This window comes from Callorhinchus milii, unplaced genomic scaffold (assembly GCF_018977255.1).
Source record: "Callorhinchus milii isolate IMCB2004 unplaced genomic scaffold, IMCB_Cmil_1.0 Scaffold1, whole genome shotgun sequence".
NCBI classification, from domain to species: domain Eukaryota; kingdom Metazoa; phylum Chordata; class Chondrichthyes; order Chimaeriformes; family Callorhinchidae; genus Callorhinchus; species Callorhinchus milii.
This window is the reverse complement of record NW_024704742.1, coordinates 78,218,525-78,236,801: the sequence shown is the minus strand read 5'-3', so window position 1 is coordinate 78,236,801 and position 18,277 is coordinate 78,218,525. Positions and strand designations below refer to the sequence as shown.

Here is an 18,277-nt window from a genome sequence, read left to right as displayed (position 1 = left end):
TAAGACTCTTAATTCATCTGGAACCATCTCCCTCCAGATAAGCGTGGAGTGACAGATGTGATAACAAGTTTGCTGGCATCTGTCACTGTCCTTTGTGTCTGTGAGATTGGGCTCAGACCACAGTTGGGCAGCAATGTGGAACTGCGTTTGACAGAGCTTCCCACATTAAAATTAGCACACCTGGTTCACTGTTACTCTGTTACTCTGATTGAAATCAAATCTAAAATAAGGTCTTTTCTCATCGTAATTTTTATCACAAGCATAGAAATTTAGAATTACACTCACTAGTTTTACCATTAATTAAGAAATGATTGTAATTCAACCTGAACACCCGCTGGTCTCCCTTGGCTTTACTGGAGGGCGAAAGGGGAATACTAAGTTTTAATATTTTTTACTGACATCTATTAGCTGCTATATTACTCAGCATCAAATTTCCCTCATTGCACAAAGGGGTCACCAACTAAAAATATTATCAGGTGCTCAGATGTGTTCCTAGCCTAGAAAACTTAAGAATGCTTCTCAATTGACAGGTTTAAATTACCTCCACATCCATCAGAAGTTTTTGCCCAAATCCTAAGGCTTTCATAGCCTCAGCTACTTCTGCTGCATCTCTATACACAGGAATAACATTGTAACGGAAGCTAAGCTCGTCGATTGGTAAATTGTATTTCCTTGCATGGTTCTGAAGTGTGCCTGAAACACAGATTGAAACAAATTACAATGCTATTTTTGTTACAATGGCACAAGTTATTATTCTTTGCTATTGTCAGCTCCAAGCTTACAAATTGAGGGCAGTCTGTCAACATTATTCTTTTTTTCTTTAAAAATTTATATTTTGTTTATTCTAATCACTGGCTCCTCCAATAAATCAACCATCCTAATTCCAATTCCATGCTCCTTTCCCGCACCCTCCAATATCGCACTTTTTGTTTGGTCAGCGAGCTAAAATATAATAATCCTTGCATTTACTTTAACGCTTTTTACATCTTCTAGACGTGTCAAAGTGCTTCACAGAATATACTGTAAAGTGAATTGACTGTATAATTTGTGGGCGAAATGCGGCAGCCAATTGCACACAGCAGTGTCCCACAAACAGTAGTGGATTGAGTGACCAAATTATTATTGTTTTTTTTTCTTGAGGGATTATTATCAAGCTGTGGTGTAAGGAAACTTACCCAAGGTTTCATCCTGCCAGGAATCGAACCCAGGTGCGGAAACTCATCAGCATGTTTAACGGTATCCAAACCTAAGAGTTCCATGTTTGCAGACCATCTACAACTGTGGACAATCTAGTCCAACAACAAGTTGTATCTGTACACACCCTTCGCCTGCATGAGCACAAACCTCTTGCAGTTAAACGTCAACAAGACGGAAGCCATACTATTTGGCTCATCTTTTGTCCTGTGGTTCAGACCTCCTCAATCTACCAATCTGTCCTTAAAACTCTCTGAACTCGTGCGCAACTTAGGCGTCAGGTTCGATCCTGTTATCCTTCCTCCCCCACATCTGATCCCTGACCAGGATTGCTTTCCTCCACCTCTGCCACATTGCCTGTCTCTGATAATACCTCACTCCATAAGCTGCCAAAACCCTTGTCCACGCCTTTGTCACCTCTCGGCTGGACTACTCTAACCCCCTCCTCGCCGATCTCCCCTCCTCCACTATTCACAAAATTCAACTCATCCAAAACTTCCACATTCTCACCCGCACCAAACACCGCATCCCAATTACCCCAGTCCTTGCCAAACTCCACTGACTCCCTGTCATAGAACGGATCAACATCAAGATCCTCACTCTAGTGTTTAAATCCCTCCATTCCTTGACACCTCCCTCTCTCTCCAACCTCCTCTCTCTTCACAGCAGTACCTGCTGCGTCTGGTCTACTGGCTCCGGCCTCCTCCTTGTCCCTCGAATCCTCCGCTCTACCTTTGGCAGCCATGCCTTCAGCCACTACAGCCCAAAGCTGTGAAACTCCCTCCCTCAATCCATTCGCCTTGTCCCCTCTTTCCCTATTTTCCGGTTGCATCTGAAGATCTTCCTCTTTGACCGTGCCTATGATCACCCTCCCCCTGGCTCGGCATCGGCTCCACCATTGTTAAGAGCCATGGGACGTTGCCCGGTGTGGAATCTCCCTGCACTGTCTGCTGCCGATATGATATTTGGTGATATCATTCCACCCTCTGCTCTGTAAATCATCACTAAGAGAGTTTGGATCCATGTTGACTCTCTCACCGATATGAAACATATATGAGGTGGAGAAAAAGTCAAATGAAAATGTTAATTATGTAATTGACAACCAAGTTTTCTCATTGGTTATTAATTACATAATTAAGCAATGCTACAATTCCCCCTGTGCACAGTTTTACACACAGTACTTAATAATGTTTAATATAAACATGTAAAAGTGAAAAATAAACATTTAAATATGCACTGGAAACATTTAAAATAGCAAACAACAAATACATATATTAACAATGTATGGTAATGCCCAAATCCATAATTAAATGGCATGTCCTCCTATACAAGGTCAAAAAGACCAGAGTTAATTCAGCTCCTGTTAATCCTGCAAGCTAAAGCCGTGTCTGGTAGGATGGTTGTAGCTGGACAAGCAGCAGGAAAGCTTGCCAGACAGTTCTATCAATGCCAAGCTATGCAATTTTACTTAGTTAACTCCACTAGTACCCCAACACACACCCACCAACCTGCACCAATACTTTCCAGAATTAGATAAGCAGGATGCGTCCCTCCAAGGAAAGAGTGCATTCCACCAATTTATCTCTGGAAATTCCATGTGGAGATGGGATGCGTGGAATTCTCAGTTTGGTTCGGATATTCTTAGGCAGAGTGATCAGTGTGTCGAACACCCGACTGACCAAAAAAAGGGCACTGAGTTAAACTTTAAAATTGAACACAGTAACATGCATCTGAAACTGCGATATTTAAATGTGCAGAGTTGTTGCTTATGTTGAAGTCTTTAAATTGATCAAACGATCAGAATCACTCCAGTTTACTGATAATTTGGGAACAGGTTAGCTCATACTTTTTATCAAGACAAATCACTAAGTAGATGGCAGGTACTAGGAACTCCCTCTCAGGAGTTCTTCGGAAGTCGGTGCATGGTTCAGCGTGAAATGAGTGAGTTCCCTGCCACCATCCTCCTGCTCAAAGCTCGGAACACATCCTTACCCATTAAGAAATAGTTCAAGGTGCGGAGCTTGAGTAACAGATGCTTATAATGATGTTTACAGATCAGATTGGAGCAAGCTACAGGACCGTCTATATCCCTTGAATAAGACTTCAAGGATGAGCAACCAAGAAAGAGGAATTTATATCCCTCCAGGGAGCTGACTATGAATTCATCAAAAAATATCAAATGCTTCAAAAAGGCAATATTCACCTATCAGAAAAGACCTGATGTGATAAGCCCTGTTTTTTGGGTTAAATTTCCACTATAACAATGGACTTAACCTCAACACTTCATGCTCACCGAGTAACAGAACATTGAATTATAAGCAAAATTTGCAAACAGGCTCAAGTTAATTAACATCATTTTCAGAGAATTCTGTTTGGTCTCACCTGTCAGAAAGCCCTGAGGAAAGAAGAATCCAGAAATCCAGTAGGACTTGGGGAGGCCCTTTTTGATCCAGGTCTGTAAAATATGGCAATTTAATCAAATACTGAAGAAATGTGCAAAACATAACAATCTTCATTTCAGTTTTGTTCTTGTGCAGCTAGCTGTTATATCATGTTTTAATATACGGCATTTATTAAACAAGCATTGTATAAGACTGGCACACTTCCTTCTGCTGAGAAGCATTATAGTTTCTATGATTCAATTCAGTTTAATTAGTACTCCCAGGTACATAGTGGGGTTTTATATAGGTCAGGACATTTGAACGGTACTGCTCAGTGACATGGGTAAAATATTCCTTGACTGGAAGTGGAGGTCAATGATGATTAATAGGATAGATCTAAGGGCAGGGCATTGCATTAGCAGTTCAGAATATAATTTTATACTGCTGTTTTGTTTTTCTATGTTTGTTAAATATGATTTTAACATGTTTACCACTTCAGCACGTCCCACAGAGATGTTCATTTATGTTTAGAGTCTTGTTTCCTCCCATTCCACCTTGTTTCTCTGAGCCAGGAATCATTCCTAATCAATACAGCAAGAAAATGATCTGCTCTGACCTGTTCTGCTCCAAGACAACCATTTGTATGTTCAAAATCTACTCACTGTATTTTGTAAATATTATTATTAATACTTTGTTTTGAGTTATCAATATCCTTCCCTCTTTGTAGAGTAGTGCAATGTGTTTGGAAGTAAAATGTTTGTTGTGTATGAATAATTTGTAAACACAGATTTGTGAGTTTTGGATACATTTTCTCCTGCACTTGTGTAAATTAAACCAGGCTTGAATTGAATTACCTAACTCATAGAAAATGAAGAAAAGGGCATTCAGGCCATTCACTGTAATTAAAAGGAGGAAAACTCTCCATTTTCTCGATGGAGAAAAATATCCATTGTAAGCTCCATAGAAGTGCAAGCTTTTAAATATGTCTTCCTCAATCTCAGAAGCAATCAAGGAAAATCTCCAGGTTATCATTTTAACAATATAAATAAAAATCTAATTACTTCTATTCATTAGTGAATCATATAAATTCAGTTGAAAACTTGAAGTTGGAATTAGTGCAGAGGCTTCCAGTTTCTGAAATCTGCAATTTAGTTGCTCATATAAATTATAGTTATGAATACATAACAGAAAGAAATGCCTTTCTACCACAGAAAGTAATATAAAACTCATCCTTGTACAGTACCAACACTTTGTCCATTTGGAAAGACAATCACCACCACCACCAACCGACCAAGAATGTCTTGATGCTGTGAGCAGTTTGGAAACCTGACTGGAGGGTCTTAAACTGGGAATATTGGAAGAGCTAGGAGTATAATTGTGAGGTGACATGTGCGTACTTTGGAGAGGAGCATGTTAGAGATGGGTTGATCAAGGGTGGCTTTCTAAGGAGGTGATGACTACAGTTTAAACAAAACTATAAACATCATCAAAGCTTTTAACACATTTGCAATCATAAGAATGGTTAATTGTTCTTTAAGAATGGATGTCAACATGTCTCACCTGTATGAAATCAATTCTCAGAATGAAGTCTTTCACCCATCCTCCCAGGGGCTTGAGTGATGGATAAGCTGCATCAGCCCACAGCTCTGGAACCTGGTTGTTCATAAAGCTGGTGTATATTTTTTCCATCTCTTCTGACATTACCACTAATCCAGCAATGGCCTTATTAAGCATACGTAAAGAGCTCTGTACAGACCAAAACAAATCATTTTTACTACTTCTAACATGGATGCTTCACAAAACAGTACGGTTTGCACTGATACAGTGCCTTTCTCGTTGGGAGGATGTCTCAAAGTGCTTAACACAAACAAACTGTGGATAGAAACACAATTCCCTCAACAATGTGTGCATATTCAACGAGGATTTCCATTCCATGATCAATATATACACTACAGTAGAAAACTATAATAATCTTTGCGGTTATATTTAACAGTTTCTTTAGTGTGATAACTTTCAGCTTTTGCTGCGAGGGACTAATTTTGGGGCTAAATTGTGTTCAGTGGTGGTGAAATCCAAGCTGAAACTCGTTATATAAATTATGAAGTAACATTTTACACCATCAAATAGATAATAATGAAGGGAATGTTATGTTTCTGTTATGCAGTTTTGTACTAGAATTTCAAACTGCAAATTGCCCCATGGGTCCAACCATTCATGTAATTAGTATAATAATGGGCGCTCACAATTTATTGAACCTCCTAAGTGAGTTGCAATACCAGAAACAGAAAACTTTGGAAATCTTTCATCTACAATGGCATTCCAACATATAATAATAATCCTTGCATTTGGTATATCGACTTTCACGTTGGGAGAACATCCCAAAGCGCTTCACAGGATTTATTGTGAAAATGGTGTGACGCTAACTGTAGGTAAATGTAGCAGCCCAATTGTGACCCACAATGACCCACGACAATGACCCACAAGGAGCCATGCAGCAAATGACCAACTTTATTTGGGGGATTGTTAGCCAGAGACCAGGAGAAACTCCCTTCTCTTTTTGAATAGTGCCATGAGATGTTTATCGTTCAACTGAAAAAGCACAGGATCTTCTTTTTAACCTCTCATCAAAATAATGGCGCCAATGACAATCCAGAACAACAACAACAACAAGATTCCATTTATTGAGCGCCTTTCACGTCGGGAGGACGTCCCAAGGCGCTGTACAGTTTGCTCAGGACCCGAGCAGGGGGGAAATGGTCAGGGTGAGGGGAGGGAAGGGAGGGAGCGAGGAGGGGGTAGAGAGTCGAGAGGGGAGCTGAAGGCACGGTCAAAGAGAAAAGTCTTGAGACCGGCCTTGAAGGAGGAAAGGGAGGAGGCGGCGAAGGCACAGGGAGATAGAGTTCCAGAGCCTAGGGGCTGAAGGCCCGGCCACCGATAGTAGGGCGGTTGGGGCGGGGGATGTGGAGCAGACCGGAGCCAGAGGAACGGAGGGTACGGGCAGGTAGGTAGGGGAATAGTAGTTCGGAGAGGTAGGAGGGAGCAAGGCCGTGAATGGCCTTGTAGGTGAGGATGAGGATCTTGAATTCGATCCTCTGGGGGATGGGGAGCCAGTGGAGGCGAGCGAGGGTGGGAGTGATGTGGTCGCGAAGCCTGGTGCGGGACAGTACACGAGCTGCAGAGTTCTGAATGACCTGCAGCTTGTGGAGGGAGGTGCCGGGAAGGCCGACGAGGAGAGAGTTCCCATAGTCCAGCCTTGAGGTGATAAAGGCGTGGACCAGAGTTTCAGCAGCGTGAGGGGTGAGGTAATGCCGTAGTCTGGCGACATTCCGGCGGTGATGGAAGGCGGTGCCGGTTGTGGCGCGGATATGAGGGAGAAAGGACAGCTCAGGGTCGAACAGAACCCCGAGGTTCCTGACGGCTTTGAGAACACTCCAGCACTACATTGGAATGTTAGCTTAGACTACACGACATCAAGTCCTGAGTTCAAGTCATCTCCATGATATCAATATAACATTAAACTATTTAATTGTAAACGGTTATCATTGACAGCTTGTTGATTATGTATCTGTTGTGTAATCACGGTTTCAATTAACCCATTTACAACCATATAATCCTTCATGTTTTTCTGGACTGTGTCCATTCTCAATCTCCACTTCTTCAAAGACAGGAAATCTAAATTTGTGACTTTATCTTCATAATCATGTATGTTCATTCTTCTTGTTCTTTGAAGCTTCTTCAACATGTTAGTACTTGAAAATAAGGTATCCAAATTGAAATTAAACTTTTTATTTAATATCCTGCTGCACTCTCCTAACATATGTTCCTTAACGCTTATCAGTCAGACTGTGCACCATTTCTATTTCTCATACCAATTATTTTTGTGTACTCTCTGAATAAGATCGACAATCTATTACTAATTATTTCTATACTATGAGTAAAGTTGTTCTATGGATTCATGCTCCCTAAAAAATGTGTAAGTGAACATATACCCAAATACACACCACTTAGATGACGTTCAGATCTCTGAGACAGGGAATATTCATCTTTCCAATGTGGACTTGAATTAAATTCAAGTTTTACAGGAGGAAATATATTGATATAGGTGTAATAGGCTACAAAACACGGGATTTTGTAAACCCATAGACACAAACATCTCAACTGAATTACAAAGAGTTGAAAGTGTTACATTTCACAATGGAAATTATGACAATAGTTACCATCTGATAATATAACATGCAATACAGTTATTATATAAATTATAAGAAATTAGATTAGAACACCTCTAAACTGTTCAATGAACAGAGTCAACAGATTTTCCCTCAAAAGACAGAATAATTTTTAATTTCAGGAAGTGCATTGTGACGACATAATGTTGCACCAGCTTAAAATAAATCATTGGGTACCTTTAACATGTTATTACACATAACATGTCTTATTAGTGAACCTTACAAGTGGTATTGCTCATAGACACTAAATTACAATTTTAATTGATCTTTCTAAAAGGTAATTTGCTTCCTATTATTACTATTATTATTACTATTATTATTAAAATATTACTATTTTATGAATTAAATTTTCTATTAATAATTTTCCTTGTTATTTATGCTACCTTTCATTCCTCTTTTTCTTCTAACTCGGTGGTTAATGCTTTGGAAGAGATATTGATGGTGAGGAATGGGTGAGAGTGGAAAGAGCCGGGAGGAATTGATAGAGTGGAGTGAGATATTAGGGTTTATCTTATGCTGATTTCAAAAAAATGACTATTTATTTTCACTATAATTTTATAATAGATCCCAAAGAAAATTTAAGCAAAAAGATGGTTTATTTTAGAGATGAACAGAAGATCGGCCCCTAGTGTGTAAAGCTTAAAAAGAGTAAGAAGTCGAGTGAAAAAGAAAGAAAATGCAGCTGAGCGAAAGATTGACCAGTTGTCCAAACAAAATATACTTGAAAGAAAAACTAGAGATAGAAATTAAAGGTAAAGCTAAAATATAGTATTCATGTAATATAGTATTATATCAAATATGGGATTTACTAAAAAGAATAATAAATGGAGTGGACTCACTTGGATTTAAAACTCATTATGTTCTGGTCTAAAGAGCAGCATCTAACTGACTGAACTACTCCTGATGAGCATTATCTGGAATCAGTCAGCAATCCATTTTCCAAAGAATTGAGGGTTCTAAAAACCAAGCCACTGTCATTGTCAAATGTGCATATAAATATATAATCTACATCAAAAACTATGATTTTAGCTTCATTTTTAAATCCTAAAATTAGAAATAGGCCAGAACCTATCAAGTAACAATTCATGTTTTGACTAACTCCCTCTAATCGGGTTCTGTGTCGTGCTTTCTGGTTTGGTGGCACAATGCAGCAACAATGAGAATAAGCACAGACAAACTGCTGATAAACAGAAAGAAACCTGATGTGTGAATAAAGAAATTGTGAGTCTGACAGGTCTGATTGTTTGATCAGGTCCAGCAGAATTTTGTGATTAAATTGTTTCTTGCTTTTTGACTTAATTTTTTTAAAACATTCTGTGGTTCAGACGAACAAGTGCTTTCTGATATTTCAGACTAACTATTTGAAATGAATACAAGCTGAAATTTGGAGAGAGACATCTGTGATTATGTTTTTTCTGCCTATTTACTCTGACCTTCCAGGTGGCTTTTAAAAGCAACCTTCCGCTGCTGAATGCAAAATGACAGAAATGATCCAATCGAAGCAGAATTCAATCTGAATGCAAGACTTGAACTCAGCTCACTAACTAAATTGTCAATGCATTTCTCTTCACATTTTAGTTCTCTCTCTGCAATGAAGTCATGCATTCCAAGCCAGTTACTGCCACCATGAATAGCTGACAACATGGGTATGTGGATTTTACCAACAAACATCCCTACAATGCTAAGAATAAATTACTCTCCTGTTTGAAATTAATCGCTAACTGCTTTTAATAGTACATTTCTTGAGATTTTAGGAATTTATATGGTAAACATGTGGCATCATGCTTGTTCAACTTGGACGATCCTTGCTATTAAAACTATGGCTTGCGAGGTTGAAGACATGACTGCATCTCTAAATCGATCGCGTAATTGCTGTGGACCCATCTAACCTTGCCAGGTATGTTACCTTGGAGTTAGTTCATCCCCAGAGAGATCTTACTTTCCCTCTCCCAAGGATATTTGTTTCTCATATTGCACTCATTATATGAATCTCAAAAGAGTGAAAGTGGGTATGCAAGGATTCAAGTGCATAACTAATTAAAATTGAATAGCTTCCTTAGTGCGACAGAAACCATAGTTTACCAGCATGAAGCACTTCTAATGTTTCAAGGCATGTAACCTAACAGTTTCCCAGATAGATTTGTTGAGGCAATTAAAACCTCATTTTAAACTCTAGGGTCAAGGGCTAGAAAAACTGAATTTTGTTTCATTCAAACAACTGAATCAGCAAAATCTATAAAACCAGTCTAAGGTTAGTTAGTGGATTTTTTAGCATTCTCAAAAAATATATTCTGTCAGTTAATGAGCTGAATTCCTGAGTTTAATGTTTTGAATCTCAATATGCTGAAAATCCATTTGGCTCCACATCTACTGTATTCAGTTAGCAGGCTGAAGTCCAAGGAAAATACCCCACAATAATAACAATTTTTTTCTTTTACATATTAACAAATATTAATAAATTAAATTTAGGTTAAGCGCTTTGAGACGTCTCTAAGATGTGAAAAGCACTATATCAAATGCAAGGATTATTATTTGTCATTATTATTATAGGTTGGAGAAACTATATTTTTTAACATATCAATGATCACCCATGTATACTGTTATTCCAGAATTCCCAACTCCAGGGCTAACCTGAACACAAACTCAAAATAAGATTGTACTTTATTGATGCACTTACTTCACTTTCAGTTTTTTTCCAAGTTCCTTAATCTATGCAAAAAGTAAAGTGGTAAAGTCCAGATTGTTTATTCTATGTCTTATAGAATTGTTCCTAGCAGGCGTTTGTAGCAAGCCACGATTAGCTGTAAATATCAGGTCTGCATATTTACCCAGACCAAACTCTGTACCCACATCTCACCAGTTCTGGCTAGGCTCCCCATCACCGAATGGATCGACTTCAAGATCCTCACACTCGTGTTCAAGTCCCTTCACTCTCTGGCACCTCCCTACCTCTCCGACCTCCTCACTCCCCAATCCACCACCCGGCGCCTCCGCTCAACTGGCAGCGGGTTCCTGCTCGTCCCTCGCACCCTCCTCCCCCCATTGGAGGTTGCGCTTTCAGCCACTACGCCCCAAAATTCTGAAACACTCTCTCTCAATCTCTCCACCTTGCCGTCTCTCTGCCCTTTTTCAAGTCCCTTCCTCTTCAACCGTGCTTACAATCACACCCTACCAAACCCCGCCTCTCCCGGCTAGGGTCCGCCACTGTTAAGCACTTTGATACCCTACACTGCGTGGAGAGTGCTATATAACTGCAAGCTTTTGCTGCTGTTGAATCCAGGTTGTAACTCCTGTATTAATGACTCCGTTGGCATAATGTGGAATTATTACTGGTTACCACTACCTGAAAAGTACCTCTAATACATCTCCAATTGACAGTGCTTTGTTTCTTGCATTTGTAGCATCTTTCACTTCAGGAGGATATCCCAAAGCAATTTACAGGATTTTCTAAAGTAGCTATGTAATTGTGGGTGAATAAGGCAGCCCAATTGTGCACAGCAATGTCCCACTAATAAGTCAAAGAACTGTTGGCTAGCACACGGGGAGAAAGTCGTGCCAAGGGATCTTTAATGCCGACCTGAAAAGGCAGACGAGACCTCAGTTTAATATCTTATCTGAAGGACAATAGTTCCACCAATGCAATATTCCCCCAGTATTGTACTGGAGTGTCATCTTATACCTATGAGTTCAAGTCCCAATGAGGGATCTTCCTTTTAGAGTAGTGCCACAGGATTTTTAATGTCCACCTGAACCGGCAAACAGAATTTCAATTTAATGCCTCATCCAAAGGATGCACCTCCCACACGGCAACCCACACCCACACCCCCTTAACACTGCAGAGGCTCCCTCTGCCTCCTCGTCCTCCTTGACCTCTCTGCAGCTTTCGGCCACTCTATCCTTATCCACTGCCTCTCCTCTCATCTCAACCTCCACGGCACTGTCCTTGACTGGATCAGATCGTAACTCTCACACCACCTGCACTTCATCTCCTCAAATGGCTTCTCCTCTAGCCCCCGGACCGTGCGGCGTTCCTCAGGGCTCTGTTGTTGGTCCCCTCCTCTTCAACATCTATATGCTCCCTCTTGGTGACATCATCCACAGACATGGGGTCAACTTCCACGTGTATGCAAATGACACACAACTGTACCTCTCTGCCTCCACCCTTGACTCCTCGCTCAACCTCTCCCTCCACATCAACTCCCCCACTCACAGTCACGGCCACCCACTCGACTTGGTGATCATCCGGGGCCTCAGTGTCTCGGATGTCACCATCACCGACAAGGCCGTCTCCGACCACCACTTCATCTCCTTCACCACCTCCACTCCCTCCCACCTCCACCAGACCCACCACCATCTTCTACCGCCCCTGGAAGAAGTTACCCCCTCAATCCCTAACCGCTGCCTTGGAGTCCTCTGAACTCCTCTCCCTCTGGCCTTCAACCCTCACCGACCCCTCTTCTGCTCTCACCCTCCTCCACAACACCCTCTCCTCCACACTTGACACTCTTGCCCCTATCACCTCCCGTACTGTCTCCTACTCTCGCTCCTCCCCCTGGTTCACCACCCACCTCCGCTCACTGAAGAGCCAGGTGCGGGCCGCTGAACGCACCTGGGTCAAATCTGGCCTAACGGTCCACCGACAAATCTGGCTGGACCTCCTCAAAATCTACCGCTCCACTCTAGCCTCGGCCAAATCGTCCTTCTACTCCAGGATAATCCTGGAGGCGAAGGACAACCCCAGGCTACTGTTCTCTACCACATCCCAACTCCTCCGTCCCCCCGCCACCCCGCGCAGGTCATCTCCTCCAACCTTCACTGCGAGGAGATGCTGGATTTCCTTGAATCCAAGATCAAGTGAGTTCACTCGCGGGCACTTCCACTCCAACATCCACCCACCACCCACCCCTTCCCTCCCACACTCCGACTCCTACCCATCCTCCCCTACACACCTTCGTACCCGTTTCCCCATCCTCTGTCACCAAACTCATCCTATCCCTGAAACACACCACCTGCTCCCTTGACCCCATCCCCACTCCACTCCTTATCTCCCAGCTCCACCTCCTTGCCCCACATATCACAGACATCGTCAACCTGTCCCTCTCCTCTGGCTCTATTCCCATTCCCTTAAAAACTGCCACCATCACTCCCACCTTAAAAAAACCCTCCCTTGATGTGCCGCAGCTATCAAGTTACCGGCCCATCTCCAACCTCCCCTTCCTGTCCAAGGTCCTGGAACAAGTTGTCGCCTCCCAGCTGCGCTCTTTCCTCTCCAACCATTCACTATTCGAACCCCTTCAGTCGGGTTTCCGTGCTGCCCATAGCACAGAAACTGCCCTGGTCAAGGTCACCAATGACATCCTGACCATCTGTGACCAGGGCTCCCTCTGCCTCCTCGTGCTCCTCGACCTATCGGCAGCATTCGATACGGTCGACCACTCTATCCTACTCCACCGCTTGTCCTCCCACCTAAACCTTCAAGGCCCTGTCCTTGAGTGGTTCCCACCGTCTTCACTTTGTCTCCACAAATGGCTTTTCCTCCAGCCCCCGCACCGTCTCGTGCGGTGTCCCTCAGGGCTCTGTCCTCGGTCCCCTCCTCTTCACCCTCTATATGCTCCCCCTTGGTGACATCATCCGCAGACATGGAGTTAACTTCCACATGTATGCGGATGACACCCAACTCTACCTTTCCTCCTCTACCCTCAACTCCACGACCACCGATGTCCTGACAGCCTGCCTGTCCGACATCGAGTCCTGGACGAGAGATAACTTTCTTCAGCTCAACGTGCGCAAAACTGAGGCCCTCCTGATTGGCTCACGTCAGCGCCTCCGCACCTCAGGCGCTGACACCATCAGCATCCAAGGCTGCACTCTCCACCTCTCAAAGCCAGTCAGGAACCTCGGTGTTCTGTTCGACCCTGAGCTGTCCTTTCTCCCTCATATCCGCACCACAACTGGCACCGCCTTCCATCACCTCCGGAATGTCGCCAGACTACGGCACTACCTCACCCCTCACGCTGCTGAAACTCTGGTCCACGCCTTTATCACCTCAAGGCTGGACTATGGGAACTCTCTCCTCGCCGGCCTTCCCGCCACCTCCCTCCACAAGCTGCAGGTCATTCAGAACTCTGCAGCTCGTGTACTGTCCCGAGCAGGGGGGAAATAGTCAGGGTGGGGGGAGGGAAGGGAGGGTGCGAGGAGGGGGTAGAGAGTCGAGAGGGGAGCTGAAGGCACGGTCAAAGAGAAAGGTCTTCGGGACCACATCACTCCCACCCTCGCTCGCCTCCACTGGCTCCCCATCCCCCAGAGGATCGAATTCAAGATCTTCATCCTCACCTACAAGGCCATTCACGGCCTTGCTCCCTCCTACCTCTCTGACCTACTATCCCCCTACCTACCTGCCCGTACCCTCCGTTCCTCTGGCTCCGGTCTGCTCCACGTCCCCCGCCCCAACCGCCCTACCATCGGTGGTCGGGCCTTCAGACTCTCAGCCCCGAGGCTCTGGAACTCCATCCCCCAGTGCCTTCGCCGCCTCCTCCCTTTCCTCCTTCAAGGTCGGTCTCAAGACCTTTCTCTTTGACCGTGCCTTCAGCTCCCCTCTCGACTCTCTACCCCCTCCTCGCTCCCTCCCTTCCCTCCCCCCACCCTGACTATTTCCCCCCTGCTCGGGTTCTGACCCAACTGTACAGCGCCTTGGGACGTCCTCCCGACGTGAAAGGCGCTCAATAAATGGAATCTTGTTGTTGTTGTTGTTGACTCCAGGACCACTGCTGTCCTGACAGAGACCGAGGCTCTCCTGATTGGCTCCCGTCAGCGCCTCCTCACCTCATGCTCTGACAGCATCACCATCCATGGTTGCACACTCCACCTCACTGAGCCAGTCCGGAACCTTGGAGTCTTATTTGACCCTCAACTATCATTTCTACTGCACATCTGTGCCATGACCTGCTCTGCATCTCCCTGCATTTCCCCACCTCACAACATCACCCGGCTTCGACTGTCTCACACCACAATCCACTGAAACCCTCATACACGCCTTCATTACATCGAGGCTCGACTATGCAAACTCACTGCTTGTCGGCCTCCCCAACTCCTCCCTACGCAGGCTGCAGATCACCCAGAACTTTGCAGCCCATGTCCTCTCCTGCACTAGGCTCCACAACCCTATCACCCCCATCCTTGCCCAACTCCATTGGCTTCCTATCACACAGAGGATACAGTTCAAGATCCTGGTCCTCCCCTTCAAAGCCCTCCACGGTCTTGCTCCACCCTAACTCTCCAACCTCCTATCCGCCTACCACTCTGTTCGCTCCCTCCGCTCAGCGGGCTCTGGCCTGCTTCACGTCCTCCGCCTTGCTCGCCCCTCAATCGGCGGGCGGGCCTTCCACCACACTGCACCCACCCTCTGAACTCCATCCCGCAGTCCCTCCGTCTCGCCCCTTCCCTCGCCACCGTCAAGACCCACATCAAGAACCTCCTCTTCGACCATGCTTTCGATCTCCCAGCTTCCCCTCTGCCCTCTCCCACCGTGACCGTTAGCTGGGGTCCATGACTCTGTCTGTCTAGCACCTTAGCACGTCCTCCCGACGTGAAAGTTGCTATACAAATGTAATTTTGTTGTTGTTGTTGTTGCACTGGAGTGTCAGCGTTGACTATAATAATAATAATAATCCTTCCATTTGGTATTGCGCCTTATCATGTCTTCATCTTCAAAACGTCTCAAAGCTCTTCACAGAATATACTGTAAAGTAAATTTACTGTATTTTGTGGGCGAAACAACTACATGAGTTCAGGGGGGTTTGAACCCATAACAACAACAACAACAACAAACTGATTAAGAGGGAGAAAATGTAATATGAGAGTAATCTAGCTAGATATATAAAGACAGATCATAAGAGCCTTTACAAGTATATAAAGAGGAAGAGATTAACAAAAGTAAATGCGAGTCCCTTACAGGCAGAGACTGGAGAAATTTAATGGGGAATAAAGAAATGGCAGAGTCACTAAACAAATACTTTACTTCTTTCTTCACATTGAAAGATACTAAAAACTTGGCGTAGTCAAGGCAAGAAATAGAGGGGAACCAGGAGACTAATGTTAGTGAGGAACTTAAAGAAATTAGTATCAGTAAAGTAATAGTAGTAGAGAAATTGATGAGATTAAAAACTGATAAATCTATGATAAATAAACTGATGTCCTGCATCCTAGGGTTTTAAAAGAGATGGCTGCAGAAATAGTGGATGCATTGTTTTTGATCTTCCAGAATTCCCTGGATTCTGGAATGGTTCCCGTTGATTGGAAGATCGCAAACATAACACCACTATTTAAGAAGGGTGGGAGAGGAAAAATGGGGAACTATAGACCAATTAGCCTGACACCGGTGGTAGGGAAAATTCTAGAGTTCATAAGTTGTCGTACGGAACTTAGAAAGTCATAAAATGATTAGGCAACACGGTTTTATGTTAGGGGAAATCGTGTTTAACAAATCTTTTAGTTTTTTGAAGATGTAATTAGCAAGTTAGATAGGGGGGAACCAGTGGATATAGTGTACTTGGATTTTCAGAAGGCATTCAACAAGGTGCCACATAAAAGGTTGTCACATAAGATTAGGGCTCATTGAATTAAGGGTAATAGAATAGCATGGATCGAAGAATGGTTAACAGGCAGAAAACAGAGAGTAGGGAGAAACGGGTCCTTCTCCGATTGGCAGGTTGTGACCAGTGGAGTAAGGATCAGTGCTTGGCCTCAACTGTTTACAGTCTACATCAATGACTTAGATGAGGAAATAGAACTTAATGTATCTAAATTCACGGACGATACAAAGCTCAGTGGGAAAGTAAGCTGTGAGGAGGACACAAGGAGGATGCAAAGGGATATAGACAGGATAAGCGAGTGGACAAGAAGGTGGCAGATGGAGTATAATGTGGGGAAGTGTGAAGTTATTCAACCAGGTAGAAAAAATAGAAAAGCAGATTATTTTCTAGAGGGGGAGAGACTAGATAGGGTTAGTATTATGAGGGATTTAGGTGTCCTTGTACACCAATCACAGAAAGTTAGTATGCAGGTACAGCAAGCAATTAGGAAGGCTAATAGCATGCTAGTGTTTATTGCAAAGGGTTTAGAGTACAAGAGTAGGAAGTCTTACTGCAATTGTATAGGGCCTTGGTGAGACCGCACCTGGAATATTGTGTGCAGTTTTGGTCTCTTTATCTAAGAAAGGATATACTCGCCTTAGAGGGGGTACAATGTAGGTTCATTAGGTTGGTTCCTGGGATGAGGGGTTTGACCTACGAGGAGAGGTTGAGTAGACTAGGCCTATATTCTCTAGAATATAGAAGAATTAGAGGTGATCTTATACAAACCTATAAGATTCTTAAGGGTCTTGACAGGGTAAATCGTGTGAGACTGTTTCCCCTGGTTGGAGAATCTAAAACCAGCGGTCATAGTCTCAGGATTAAAGGTCAGCCCTTTAGAACTGAATTGAGAAAACATTTCTTCACTCAGAGGGTAGTGAATTTATGGAATTCTCTACCCTAGAAGGCTGTGGATGCTCAGTACTTGAAAATATTCAAGACTGAGATCGATAGATTTTTAAAAACGAAAGGGATTAAGGAATATGGGGATAGGGCGGGTAAATGGATCAGCCATGATCTTATTAAATGGTGGGGCAGGCTCGAAGGGTCAAATGACCTACTCCTTCCCCTATTTCTTATGTAACAAATTACACTTGGGAAAGACGTTCCAGGTCACTGGACAATCAGGATTTTGGACCCGAGCTGGGAGTTGGGGTCAGAAGGGGAGGGGCTGGGGGTGGGGGGGCTGGTAGTGTGGCCAAAGGCACGGTCGAAAAGGAAGGTATTCCGACATGAATTGAGGGAGGCAAGAAATGGCTTGAGGTGGAGGGATTGTGGGATAAAGTTCCAGAGTGTGGGGGCAGAGATGCTAAATGCCTGACCGACAATGGTGCAGCAGGTAGTGCGGGAGACAAGAGGCAGACCGGTGTCCGCTGAGCGGAGGGAGCGGACAGGCTGATATGGGGTTATGAGGTCCCCATATCAGTCCTCCCCATATGAGGTCGGAGAGGTAGGGGGGAGCAAGACCATGGAGGGCCTTGAAGATGACCAATGGTTTTGTACTTGATTCTCTGAGGAATGGGGAGCCAGTGAAGCCGGGCAAGAACGGGATGATAGGTTCCCAGAGGTGTAGGAGAGGACACAAGCTACAGAGTTCTGAATAATCTGCAGCTTGTGGAGGGAAGAGTTGGGAAGTCCAATGAGCAGGCAGTTAGCGTAGTCAAGCCGAGATGCAATGAAAGCTTCTGACTCACAGGTGAGAGTGCTATCAACTGAGCCAAGGTGACACACATAACTACCATAGAATAAAATGAAACAAAATGCATTAATCATACCATTTGTTTACACCATCCATACAGAGTTTGAGTACTCTGCACACAACAAATTTTAAAAAAAGTTAATGTAG

General features: G+C 43.7%; 1 protein-coding gene across 1 annotated transcript in view; it reads right to left on the bottom strand.

Annotated features, from left to right (window-relative positions):
- Positions 1–18,277, bottom strand: part of LOC103177705 (dynein, axonemal, heavy chain 6) — a 173,816-nt gene that overhangs the window by 4,323 nt on the left and 151,216 nt on the right. Inside the window, 3 exon segments of the mRNA XM_042332425.1 lie at positions 542–693; positions 3,577–3,649; positions 5,136–5,321. Coding sequence (XP_042188359.1) covers positions 542–693; positions 3,577–3,649; positions 5,136–5,321 — 411 coding nt within the window.